This window comes from Mastomys coucha, unplaced genomic scaffold (assembly GCF_008632895.1).
Source record: "Mastomys coucha isolate ucsf_1 unplaced genomic scaffold, UCSF_Mcou_1 pScaffold22, whole genome shotgun sequence".
NCBI classification, from domain to species: Eukaryota; Metazoa; Chordata; class Mammalia; order Rodentia; family Muridae; genus Mastomys; species Mastomys coucha.
The window spans coordinates 100,208,923-100,222,401 of record NW_022196905.1 but is presented as its reverse complement, the minus strand read 5'-3'; the positions used below and the strand labels follow the sequence as shown (position 1 = coordinate 100,222,401).

The 13,479-nt window shown below is 42.2% G+C and overlaps 1 protein-coding gene across 9 annotated transcripts in view; it reads right to left on the bottom strand.

Annotated features, from left to right (window-relative positions):
* Window positions 1–13,479, bottom strand: part of LOC116068068 (BTB/POZ domain-containing protein 8) — an 87,151-nt gene that overhangs the window by 71,717 nt on the left and 1,955 nt on the right. For 5 of the 9 annotated variants that reach the window (XM_031337189.1, XM_031337190.1, XM_031337191.1 and 2 more), the window contains exon 2: window positions 6,356–6,550. The exons of 2 other annotated variants lie outside the window; for them this stretch is intronic. In XM_031337189.1, the coding sequence (XP_031193049.1) occupies window positions 6,356–6,550 (195 nt within the window). Of the gene's footprint in view, window positions 1–6,355; window positions 6,551–11,990; window positions 12,021–13,479 lie in introns of those variants that run through there. 2 more of the 9 variants (XM_031337196.1, XM_031337193.1) reach the window with 2 other exon arrangements.

Here is a 13,479-nt window from a genome sequence, read left to right as displayed (position 1 = left end):
ACATCCAGTATTACTGAGTAAAAGTAGACAAAGGTAAAAAAGACAAAAATCATAAGAAAAGAAAAAACAAGCCACTGTTCATGATTACTATAAGAAAACATCTTCAGCTGGGCACAGTGCAGCCTACTTACCCATCACTGGGGAGGCAGAGGCAGGAGGATCTCTGTCTACAAAGCCTGGTCTACACAGCAAGCTCCAGTGCAGCCAGGATTGCATAGAGACACTCTGTCTCAAAAAAAGGAAAAAAGAAAGGGAAGGAAAAAAGGAAGGAAATGAAAAGGAAAACACCCTCAACAAGCTGACAGCAAACTGAACCCAGCAACATATGAACAGGATTATACAACACAACCAGTGAAGATTTACTTTAGGAAATCAGGAGTAGTGGGACAAGAGAAACTCAGTATTACTCACTGTGCAGACAGAATGAAGAACAAAAGCTGCATATGAGGCTGATGGTTACTTAGCACCAAGTGCCTCCTTGATGGCCATGAGATTACAGTGGGTCTCTTGGCATGGTTGTAATTTGTAAGCAAGACTGTAAGAGTGGAGGACTTGCAGGATTTAAGACTAGAGGGGTTGGGGAGCTGGCTCAGTGGGCAAGAGCACTTGCTGCACAAGCACAAGGATCTGAGTTCAGATTCCCAGAATCTACATAAAAAAGCTGGCATGGCTATACATTCCTATAACCTACTGGGGGATGGAGACAGTTGCATCCTGGGAGTCTGCTGGGGAGCCAGCCTAGCCAAACTGGCAAACCTCTGATTTAGTAAGGAACTTCGTCCCAAGCGAGTAAGGTAGAGGGCTAGAGGAAAACACGTGCTGCTTCTCTGGCCCCTGCAGGTGCGTGGATATGCACACTCACATGCATGCCACACAGGGCCATCTGGGAAAGCCAGAGTTGGTCAGGAGGGAGGAAAATGAGAAAGCACAAACAAAAGCCTTGCTTGTGGTTTCTGTGGGAGGGAATGAGCTAGATGAGGTGGCACCTGAACAGGATTAGGAATCAGTGTGGGCGAGCATTTGAGTAAGGGCTGATCTCTCACCATCTGCTACCTGGCCTGGTGTTTAAAAGAGAATGTTAGAATGTAAGAACCAGATGGAAAAAAGAAGGTATGTTGTTGTGTGCTGGTTTGCAAATGAAAGATGTGGTCACAGGCTGCATCTAGGAATCAGCTAACCTTGGGAAGGGCAGTCTCTCCTCTCATATAGTAAGAAACTCAGGGAGACTCCAGAAACCAAAGTATCAAGAATACATGGCTAAATGTTGTAACTATAATCTCAGAAATATTTTTTAAAGGATACATGGCTACAGCTTGAGTGGCAGCTGCTGTAACCTCAGGCAAGAGGACCACCTGAGTCCAAGAGCTCATAGACAGACTAGGGAGCTTAGCAAGATCGCCTCTCAATAAATACATTAATTAATTAAAATAAATACATAGCTGGAGTATGTATCTCAGTGGTAGAATGTATGCTTAGCATGAACAAAGCCCTAGATTAAATACCCACCCAAAATGCAGAAAGCACAGCTAAATAAGAATCTACCACCCACCTCTACCCTGACTAACAAGAGCTGTAGCAGAGGGAAAAGAGAAGCTTCCGTGCTGGGCCTGTGCTAAGCTGACTGCACCGTATGGGAGCAGTTCTCAGTTACTAAGCCAAACTGAACACTAAGGTCTTTTTCTTTCCTTCAGGTGGATACACACACTCTCACAATAAGCAAGCACACTGTGAAATCTTCTCTGGAAATTGAATACTACTTTACGATCTGAAGGTAAACTTTAATCTTGAGGTGATGAGCAAGTCTGGTTTCCAAACGACAGATGAATCAGAGTTTCAGAACTTTGTTTTATACTCGCCACACCACTGACTACAGAGTACGGAGCACAGGAGAGAGTTTTAGAACTTCATGGATAAAGTAAAACAATTACAGAGGATTGTATTTCATGTCACAAAACTTCAATTTTCCTTTTTTTTTTTTTTTTTTTTTTTTTTTTTTTTTTTGATTTTTTGAGACAGGGTTTCTCTGTGTAGCCCTGGCTGTCCTGGAACTCACTCTGTAGACCAGGCTTGGCCTTGAACTCAGAAATCCACTGCCTCTGCCTCTGCCTCCCAAGTGCTGGGATTAAAGGCGTGCACCACCACCACCCAGCTGTCACAAAACTTCAAAATGCTATTCTATCTAACTTCTTCTTTAAAAAGTCTAAATCAGACCAGCTGTGGTAGTGTATGTCTTAAACATCAGCACTCAGGAGGCAGAGACAGATGGAACCCTGTGAGTGACTCCAGCCTGATCTACATAACAAATTCCAGGCCAGCCATGGCTGCACCGTGAGACGCTGTCTCAAAGTTAAGTAAAATAAAATATAAAAGAAAAGAAAGAAAAATCTAAATCAATGTTTTCTATTATAATATGCCCTTTAGGCTTTATGTTAATGACAAATTTCAATGTAATCTACTAAAAAAACGAATAGAGGCAATACATCATAAGCACTTTCTATGTGCAAATCAGTAGGTAAGGAGGCTCATGAAGTACACATTATCAGCCAATCCAAGTTCAAGGAGTCTGTATAACCACAGACCCACCATGACTACTTAGCATTAACAGAGTGTGATTATGGGATAAAGCACAAAACTAGCTACTCTAACTTCCTTATTCTAGCTGAGAAAACTGAAGCTGAGAGCAATTACACAACAAGACAATGCACAGTAGAAGACAGATGTCTTCATCCCTGTCCCCAAGTGCAGAGCTTCCTTCACACTACACTGAGTCATTCTAGAACTCACTATGCAGAGCAGACTGGCCTCAAACTCAAAGTCTTACCTGCCTCTACCCCACAGTACTGGGATTAAAGGTGTATGCCACCACAGCCTGCCTATTCTCTATCCCTTTTCAAAAAATATACTTATCTATATTATTTTATATGTATGAATGTTTTGTCTGCATGTGTGCCTGTATAGCATGTGAATGCCTGGAACCTATGGAAGTCAGAAGAGGGTAATGAATCCCCTGGAACCAGTTAGAATGGTTGTGAGCCACCATGTGTATTCTTAGAATTGAACCTAGTTCCTCTGCATGAGTAACAAGTGCTGTAAACCACTGAGCCAACTCTCCAGTTCCATTCCCTATCACTTTTAATGAGGGCAAATAAAAGTTAATGTAATCTCTCCGTTTCCCATAAGCTCTGGTCTACTCTCAGGCCTTTCCCTTCTTCCTTCCTTCTTTGTAAACGTCACTTTTATCCCTGTGATTTGTTGTCTCAGATGATGGGATAAGAGCCATACCCAAGCTGTGCAAATACACAGCTTGGGCTGAGCCCAGAGCGCTTCTTTCTCTAACTATCCTAGGTCTAGTCCTGGAAGCTTCTAGCCTCTGTACAATCTAATCTTCTAAGATGATTAATTAAATGAAGCTTCCCTTGGCTTCTCAGTGGATTGCTATGCTTGGCTTCATACTACCTTTAGCAATCTGTTCTAATCTTCTGGCTCCTCATTCCCTGGCTCATTCTGTCTTCATCTGTGTCTAGCTTGGTCTCTCTGCAACCTGTCTCTGTAAAACTGTCCTGGTAAAACTGCTACACACACACCATTCTGTCTGTCTGTCTCTCTGTTTCTCTCTGGGTGTGTCTGCCTGCCCCCCCTCTCCCCCCTCTCTGTTTCCCCTCCCTCCTACCCCACCTCTCTCTCTCTCTCTCTCTCTCTCTCTCTCTCTCTCTCTCCCCCTCCCTCTCTCTCTCTGTCCCCCCTCCCTCTCACCCCACCTCTCTCTAGTAGCCTCTCTTTTCTGTGCTGTTCTTGTGTGAGATGGGCATATTCTATCTCTGACTCATTCTGTCAAATCTCTCTCTGATTTTTACCTGTCCCTCAATTAGACATCACTTTCAAACATGGCTGCTTCCTTCTATAAACTAACCTTACCCTCACTGTTAAGAGATTAAAGGTTATGTACTAAGGGCATGACTATATTCCAGACAGACAACACTATAATCCAGGGTGTCTGAATTTCGGCCAGATCATACAGACCTCGAAAGTCTTTGGATGTGATCCTTTACCAGAGCAGCCAAGTTGCTGGATTAAGTTCCTCTATCCATCCTTCCATCCAGTTCATTTGTTCATTCGTTCCTTCCTTCCTTCCCTCACCCTCCTCCTCTCCTTCTCTTGCTTTCTTTCTGCACCCCCACCCCACCCCCACCCCCACATACACGCCCACCTTCTGGAAACAGTTTCTCTGTGTAGCCCTGGCTGTCCTGGTACTCATTCAGTAGACCAGGCTGACCTCAAACTCACAGATATCTGCCTGGATCTGCCTCCTAAGTGCTGGGATTAAAGGCGTGTGCCACCATGCCTGGCTTCTCAGGATTTTCTTTTAAATGTACAGTCCACAGCTGTATTTTACAGTGTCTATTGCTATGAATAATATCCATTAAAATTTGTGCCAGACCACTGTGTTAAGAACATTATAAATATCTCCTTTAAACCCCAAGATGAGTCAATGAGGGATTTTCAGTATATGTACTTTTTGGATAAGGAAGTAAATATAAGTGGTCAGTACAAGTTCATTGAGTTAGACATGGTAGATGCAGCTTGACTTCAAAGCCTGTCCTTACCACAGTTGTGCTGTGCTAGGAGAAAGGCATACATTTTTAAATTGATATTTGAACTCAATGACAAGCTAGCCAGCTATACCAAAAATAAATAAATAAACAAATAAATAAAATTACTAAATTATAGTTATGCTGCACGCACTTGTCTACAGTATCAGGGTTAAAACCTGATCATGGACAAGAGGCATTATGACTCCAAAGGGAGTCTGTCTCCTGAGGTAGCATAGTCACTGACATCTCCTAACTCAGAGGTGTTCCAGGTTGATCTCTGCTATAATCTGTGGGGAGATCTGCGTGCTTTCTTTATTCAGGCATAAAGGTGCCCTAAGAAATATTTCATTATAGCTAACACTGAGATTGAACATTATTTCCTGGCCTTCACAGTGCTTCAATAATCCTAATAGATTTCCTAGCTGTAATGAGCTGGGAATTTTTACTAAGAAGCTGTCTTACCAGACAGGGCATCTCAAGAGTTAGAGATAGCAGTTAGGCACTTATTATCAGAGCAGTCTCACACAGAAAGAAAAATTGTTTTACTTCCAGTGAGAAGTTAGAAGTTGTAGGGCTCCCATCACTAATTATTTATGTTACAGCCAAGAAATGCTAGAATACAACCTTCAGCTACTTGCCTCAGACAGACCCTGAGAGTTTACCTTGGGGCTGCCAGAATGACCCAGCCCAAGAAGAAAGACACCACTGCTCCTCTGCCTTGCACCTGGCTGCTTGTTCTCACTGACCTTGATGTGACCATCTCCTAACTACATGACTTTTGTAGTATGCCCTGTTTTCTGTATACTATATAAGCCTGATTTCTACTTTGTACAAATTGCATTCAGTTACAGCACTCCCTTGTGTCTGTTTCTGTTTGTCATTTCTTCGCCAATGCCTTGTCTACCTGACTAGGACCCTGTTCCCCCATGGATTGAGGGAGGCCTGGACTGGCCTGCCCGTGGCATAGTTACAATGTGTTTAAAGTATAGGTGCTTTACATTAGAAACAACAACAAAAACAAAACAAAACAAAAACTCTAGCAATTGTTAGAGCTTAAAATGGGCCAACAGCAAAATGGCCAAGTGGAAAAAGGTGCCTTCCATCCAGCCTGACAGCCTGTTTGGTGTCTGGAGCCCACATAATAGAAAGGAGAAAACCTCCACTGCAAAGCTGGAGAGCAGGGGAGGGGTGTGAGGGAGAGGGCAGGTAGGGGAAGGGAAGCTGGAGAGCAGGGGAGGGGTGTGAGGGAGAGGGCCAGAGGGCAGGCACGGGAAGGGAAAGAGGTGGTAGGTAGAAAAGAAACTACCAGGAAACGTAGAATTCACTTCTCCCTCAGGACTGGAGATTAAAGGCCTGGCACATGCTCTAAATGCACTTGACCACTGAGCTGTACCTCTAGCCCAGGATCAATTGTTCTTATCCATTTATTTATTCATTTGAGACAGGACCTCACTCTTCATTCATTCATTCATTTATGCATTTATGAATGATAGAGTCTTTGTATGCAATCCAGACTGGCCTCAAACTTGTGATCCTTCTGCCTGCCTCAGACTTCTGATGCTGAATCACAGGCATATAAATCCATCGAGCTGTGGATCAGTCTTGAGTTTGCCTCTGCCAATACTAAGCCTCTAATATCAACAAAACCATTCAAATAAATAGATTTTATTAGAGTGTACATAATGAGAATATGCATGTGCATTTTTAAAAAGTCAACTGTTTATCATATTCGAATGTAAGAGGAATCCAGATGAGGCACTTACTGTAAAAATGCTTTAAATTCTGAAGCTTCAACACCGTCCACAGGAACAAGCTCATTTGTTAGGTCACTTGATGAGTGTCCAATGATTTGGGAATGAAAGCCAGGAGCTCTGGCTAACAACACTGCCCTGTGCACTTTGAACAGCGAGCCACTGACAGAAAGAATGGTGTCTGTGTGGATTTCTTCCCTTAAAAGCCTATTAGGAAAAAGGGTTATAGTTGGATTAGTGATGCTTAAAATAACCTGCATACTTAGAAATGCAGTCAAAACAAAGAAGACTTCATGAAAGAAGTAAAAACATTTAAAGTATTTTTTTTTTAGAGTTAGTATATTTATGTCATTTTGAAAGTTTACGTATTCTTTCTGTTGGCTTAGAATTCTTCAGTGATCTCAATAAATATTCTGGCCAGGGCTTGATGAATTATGAAGTTTCCATGTCAACTCTGCATGAAGTCTTCATAACCCTCTGAGCCCGGGGGTCAGAGCACTCCTGGAGACGATCTCTCCCCTGGTAGGAACCGAGCACAGAGGGCTGTGGAACAGCCCCAGTTCCTGGGTTGCAGATAGAGGCAGGAAGGACCCTGTCTCAGCTAGCTGCTCTGCCGATTGATTCTGCAACCTGAGAGCTCCTGGCTGGTCCCACTGTAGACAGTCACCGGAGAGAAAATGTTGATCTCACCTCCCTTAAAATATTTTCTTAGTTCTAGTAATAAAACTTACTTTCTGCCCTGTCCTGACTAGTTTTATGTCAACTTGACACATGCTAGAGTCATCTGAAAGAAGGAATCTCAATTGAGAAAATGCCTCCATAAGATTCGGCTGTACGGCATTTTGTTAGTGATTGATGGATAGTGCCAGGGGGTCCCTGGGCTGTGGTCCTGGGTTCTATAAGAAAGCAGGCTGAGCAAGCCATTGGCAGCAAGCCAGGAAGCAGCATCCATCCATGGCCTCTGCGTCAGCTCCTGCCTCCCGGTTCCTGCCCTGCTTGAGTCCCTGTTCTGACTTCCTTCAGTGATGAACTACAACGTGGAAGTGTAAGCTTTTTGGTCGTGGTGTTCCACTGCAGCAATAGAAATCCTTACTAAGACAGGCTTACACTTACTCACATGGATTTTTCTTTAAAATGTACCTTGTTGAGTTTTATTAATGAACCAATTGTTCAAAAATCATACTAAAACTGAACCAAAACTGTGAACAGTCAGCACAGTGAGCCAGACACAATATCAGATGCTCCAGGTTAGAAACTAGTGCCTTTGTTCTGTAAATGACCAGGTCTAAAATGCAGCCTAGGATGTCAAGAATATGACACTTTTTTGCCCTTTCGTATTCCCACCCAACAGAATTAATCATGTTCTCATCTATTATTCAAAACAAGACTCTGGAGGTAAACCCATTTGAATCCCTAGTGTATTTTGCCATAGTTATGGCAAAGCCCACTGATTACATTTATATAAACTAAAAAATAGAAAATAACAAAATTTCATAATCTATTCATTTGCTTCTTCATCCTATGTATTTCTGTTCTCTACATACTTAAAATACTTTATTTCACTATGCCAAATCACCAGTATCATCAAGGTATGGATTCTCAGAGGATTTCTGTATTGCAGGATATAACTGGCAATCACACTGATGTACCATGGGAGGATCGTGTACTGGTAAAGATATCCATTACAGTGAAAGCTTGGCAAACTGCCTGGAACACTGACTCCCCTAAGGGCAGGCTAATGGCTCCTCTCTCAGTCCCATTACACCAGGCCCACGACTCTATTACACCATTTCTGTCATTGCATCATTATTATTTTTATGCGTCTCTCCCCACTAGATAATGAATTCCCAAAGGGCAAAAACAATGTGTCACTAGTATACAGAAAGAGTATCTGCCTGTCCATGGATCCATTTTATGTTAAAGAAAACAAATGCTTCAGAGAGCAGAAGCTTTTGAAACCTTGCAAACATGTTTTGGCTTGGTCAGTTTTTTTCCACAGATTGTTTTTGAAGTAACCACAGTAAAGTTTTAGGTAACAGTGCTGTGCTGAGCCCCACCGCTCACCCGTGTGGATATGGACTCTAGAGGCTCACGCTGAGGCCAGTCTGTTTGTTTGTTTTGTATTGAGATTTCTCCGTGTAGCTCTGGCTGGCCTAGAACTCACTGATCAACCTGCCTCTGCCTTCTGTGTGCTGGGATCCAAGGTGTGCACCACCAATGCCCAGCTCAAGGCCTGAATCTTCTAATGTGGCAAGTTCCCAGGAGAAGAAAAATCTGATGTTCAGGTTCTTTATAATAGAAGAACCTTCTCATCCACTCCATAACAGACAGCACCAAACTGGCTACTTTCCCTAGACATACATACTTGCTATACATTTTGATTTATACATTAGGCACATTAACTATGATAAAACAAAATATATACAATCAAACTTACCCAAAACTTAACAACAAAAGTGTGTTGTGTTCTCAAAATTTTGCTGAAAATTCAAATTATATACCCAATTTGTCCTCTCTCCTACCCAGCTTCTCTGCTGACTCCATTACCCCTTCTAAAGTGAGTAAGAAAGCATTCTGACTGATAGCCACCTGTAGGTACCAACCCTGCATATCAGAGGCCCTCAGTTTGATCCCTACATGTCTGGAATTCCAGACACACCACAGACTGAAGGTAGAGAATCAGGACTTGAAGCTTATCCTAGGCCTCTTTTAGCTGGGCCCACCTGGTTTACATTAGACTGCTTTAAAACAGCAAAAGTACATCCAGAAGTAGCCAAACAGCAGTGGGAAATCCTGTCCATAACAGATGATAACCAGAGTAGTGTGTGTGTGTGTGTGTGTGTGTGTGTGTGTGTATGTCAGAGAGAGAGAGAGAGAGAGAGAGAGAGAGAGAGACAGAGAGAGAGAAAGAGAGAAAAAAAATTTTATTTTATAAAACCACTTATATCAGGTGCAAGTGTATCTATTTTCTTTAAATTAAAACTCTTAAACATTAAGGAGTGATTACTGGCTCACCCAATACTGAAAGCTAGAGACAAAGCAGACTGGAGCAAAGGCCCAGTGTTGCAGAAGTCCAGCTTATTTCCATCTTTCTCTTTGCCTTCTACTGTTCTGGCCTGCCCTGTCTATTTTATATTGCTGTAACAGTATACCACAGACAATGATGTTTACAACGAACAAGTTTATTGGCTCTCAGGTCTACAGGCAACTTCTGATCTCAAGGTGCTAACATCTGGTAAGAGGTTCCATGCTTTATTGAATGGTGGAAGATAAAAGGGCAAGCAAGGCCAAAGGAGGGCCAATTGCACGGTGCATGTATGCATTTGTGTGTCTGCAAGTGTGTTTGCATGTGTGTGTGTGTGTGTGTGCGCACTCACCCATCCAAGCAGGTCAAAGGCTGATATCAAGTATCTTCCTTAATAGCCCTCTGCATTTTTACTTTAGGACAGGATCTTCCACTGAACCTGAAGCTATTTCATTTGGTTAGGCTGGCTAGCCAACAAACCCCCAAAATCATCCTGTCTGCCTTCCAAGTGCTAAGATCACAGTGTATGCCACATGCCCAGCTTTTACGGAGGTTCTAGGGTTCTGAATTCTGACCTTCATGCTTCAACAGTAAGCACTTTACTGAGTCATCTCCCTAGCCCCAAATTCACTCTTTAATTAGGGAGCCAGTTTCACCCACAAGAATGGATCATTCAAGGCCTAATCACGATTTAAGGACCTACTGACAATTAATAACAAGCCAATGACAGTTAGAAATTCCAACTTGTACTTTGAAAAGGACAAATATTCAAATCATAGCATAACCTATATAAAGCACTTCAGACTCCTACTGAGGTTTAGTTACCACTAAGCATTTTGTAATGCTTTGTACTTTGTACTTTGTACAATGACCTATGTACTAAGAACATAAAGACCACTAAAGGCTTAAAACATAATGCTTGCCTCCTAGAGTTTTAAGCACAGTAGAGAAAGACAGGTCTGAAAATTAAAAGGCATGATACATTCAATAGCAAATATACACCTTGACCCTGACCCTCAACCACCCCAGACAGACACCACACAAGACTACAAGATATGTTGGGTGACCAGACAGAAGCAAGTTGTCCTCTGAGAGGCTCTACATAGCAGCTGACTCAGACAGATACAGACACCCACGGCCAAACAGCGGATGGAGCTTGGGGACTCATGGAAGAACAGGAAGGAGGAATGTGGACCCCAAAGGGGACAGGAACTCCACAGGAAAACTAACAAAGTAAACTAACCAGGACCCTTGGGGCTCTCAGAACTTGAACCACCAACTAAAGAACATATACAAGCTAGACCCAGGCCTCCACACATATGTAACAGATGTGCAGGGTTAGTCTTCATATGGGTCCTGGAGTGTGGGCTATCCCAAAAGCTGATGCCTATATGAGGGGTGTGTTCTACTAACTGGACTGACTTGTCTGGCCTCAGTGGGATTAGAAACACCTAGCCTTGCCAAGACTTGAAGTGTCAGCATAGGGGTATAAGCAGAAGGCCCCAACCGGCTCAGAGGAGAAGGGGGAGTACATCCAAATAAGTAAAAAAAAAATTAAATTAAAAAATAAGTTTACTATTTTGAAATATACAGTTAATATGTTTAGAGTTATTTAAAATTTATATTGAGAAAAACATATGTATTTTTAGTATTGCCATAGACAAGCATCTACATAAGACTGTTAAATTGATTGTTGTAGCTGGGTGGTGGTGGCGCATGCCTTTAATCCCAGCACTTGGGAGGCAGAGGCAGGCGGATTTCTGAGTTCAAGGACAGCCTGGTCTACAGAGTTCCAGGACAGCCAGGGCTACACAGAGAAACCCTGTCTCGAAAAAACCAAAAAAAAAAATAAAAAATAAAAAATAAATAAATTTGATTGTTGTTTAATATCAAACAATTTTTTATAATACTCATTTTTATTGTTATAATATTTTATAAATTTTAAAGAATATGACAAAAAAGATATTGTAGGTATTGAAGGGGGGTCTCTGGGAGGAGTTAGGGTACAAAAGGAAAAAAAGATTGTGATTTAATTCTATTTACTTAAAATATGTTTTTAAATGTTAACAAATTCAGATAAATTGAAATCATGTAACCTTTCTCATTATGCAATAAAAAAATTAAAAAAAAATTTTACACACACACACAAATATGTTTACTAAGTGTGATCTTTAAAGACATTTTCATTGGTTAGCAAAACAAAGTGAAAGGGAGTTCCTGGCTTTGCTCCTTACAAGGTACCAACTGATCCACAGGGTGCTTCGGGAGTGGTACAGAGCAAGAGGATTTCTAAAAGCAAAATCACATCCTGGTACCTGACACTGCAATTGAAGACATGAAGGTGAATAAGAGGCAAAGAACTTATGCAGACCCTATAAGAGGAGAGTCAACAGTCTGAGACACAGGCAAATTGGTCTTTTAGCTATCAGCCATTAGCTGGGTAGAGTGGGACTGGAAGTGAGGAGGACAAACTGCCTTACAGTACAAACAGACAACGCCAGGAACCTGAGCCAGGTGGGGTCTGTGGTGACAGAGAGGATGGAATGAAAACATGTGTGGGTAGTAACTGGAGTTGTTTAATGTGGGAGGTGACGGTGAACAATCTTTGGTCTGGATAGATACCTGGGAGTTGGTGATGCCACCAATCCTTCATCTGTACTTGCTTGTCCGAGCTCTCTTCAGCTCATCTCTTCAGGTGTATGTCTAATTGTAGTCAGGATATAGCCTCCTGAATATGCATATATACTTCCTTCTCAACTGTACTAAGATCTGTAGCCATTTTCTGTTCTTCCCTTTCTCAGTTCACCCACACATATTCACTATTTCCACTGCCAGCATGTAGCCCTCAACTACCATAAAATCTCCTACCTGACTTGTTTCTAACTTCTCTTTTCACAAAGCCAAGATCTAGATGTTAATTCTGTTTTTTTTTTCTTAAGAAACATCAACAGTTCTCTAAAGTATCTTCAGAATCCATCCCAAACATTTTTGTAGAAAAAGAATGCCCTATTATAATCTTCAATTTTAACCAAACCACCTTCATATGCTGTTACTCAGTTCCATGGATTAAAAAGCAGTGAGCATGAAAGGCTGGAGAATCTTAGAATTTAAAATGAGGGCTTTTAATACAAATGTATGGTGTATAACCTTTACCTAAAAGGACATGGAGGGCCAATGTAGCCAGCCAGAAATATAAAATAGCCAGTTCTAGGAACTGAGAGCCTCAGGGCTCTGGTTCCTGATACCTGCCCCTCCTGGCTGATCCACAATGAGGGCAAAACTAAGAATGAAGGTCTAGTGGTTTATGAGACTCTTCACCCTGTCAACCAGTAGATGAAGATTACATTCCTAGAATGAATGTGTTCCCCTCCCTAACTGAATACCTTGGGTTGGGTCCCTCTGAAAGTCTCCACTGTTTATGTTCTGTCTCCTTGGTAACTCTCTCTCCGCCCCAGCTCGTGGGTTTCCCTTTTAAATATCTCACACTTCTTGTGCCCGGCGTCGAACTCTGGCCAGCATGGTCACGAGACCGGTATCCCCAATAAACCTCATGTGATTGCAGCAAGTTCAGTCTCTCGTGAGTCACTGGGTGGTCACGTCATCCTGAGACTTGAGTAAGGATCTCCCCAGTTCTGGCGGTCTTTCAAGCACAGGAACTTAACCAGGACAGGAACCTGGAGACAGGAGTTGATGCAGAGGCCATGGAGAGAAACTGCTTGCTGGCTTGCTCAGCCTTTCTTATAGAGCACAGGACCGCAAGCCCAGAGTGGCACCACCTACAATGGGCTGTAGCCTCCCCCATCAATCACTAATTAAGAAAATGTTTACAGCTGGATCTTGGGGAGGCATTTTCTCAACTGAGTTCTTTCCCATGATTCTAGCTTGTGTCAGGTTGACAAAAAACTAACCAGGACAGAGTCAAATCTATTTATATGACCCTGGTTTTTACCATATATCCCAATACTTTAATCTCATCTGAACTGGATTGTATACCAAGCCCAAGCTAACTTCATGTGCTAGTTAAGCAAAGTAACTTTTGCAGAGAAATTGTATGATAATCCAGGTAGCAAGTGCATACCGCCCAGAAGGAATGTGAATGGGATAAAATACT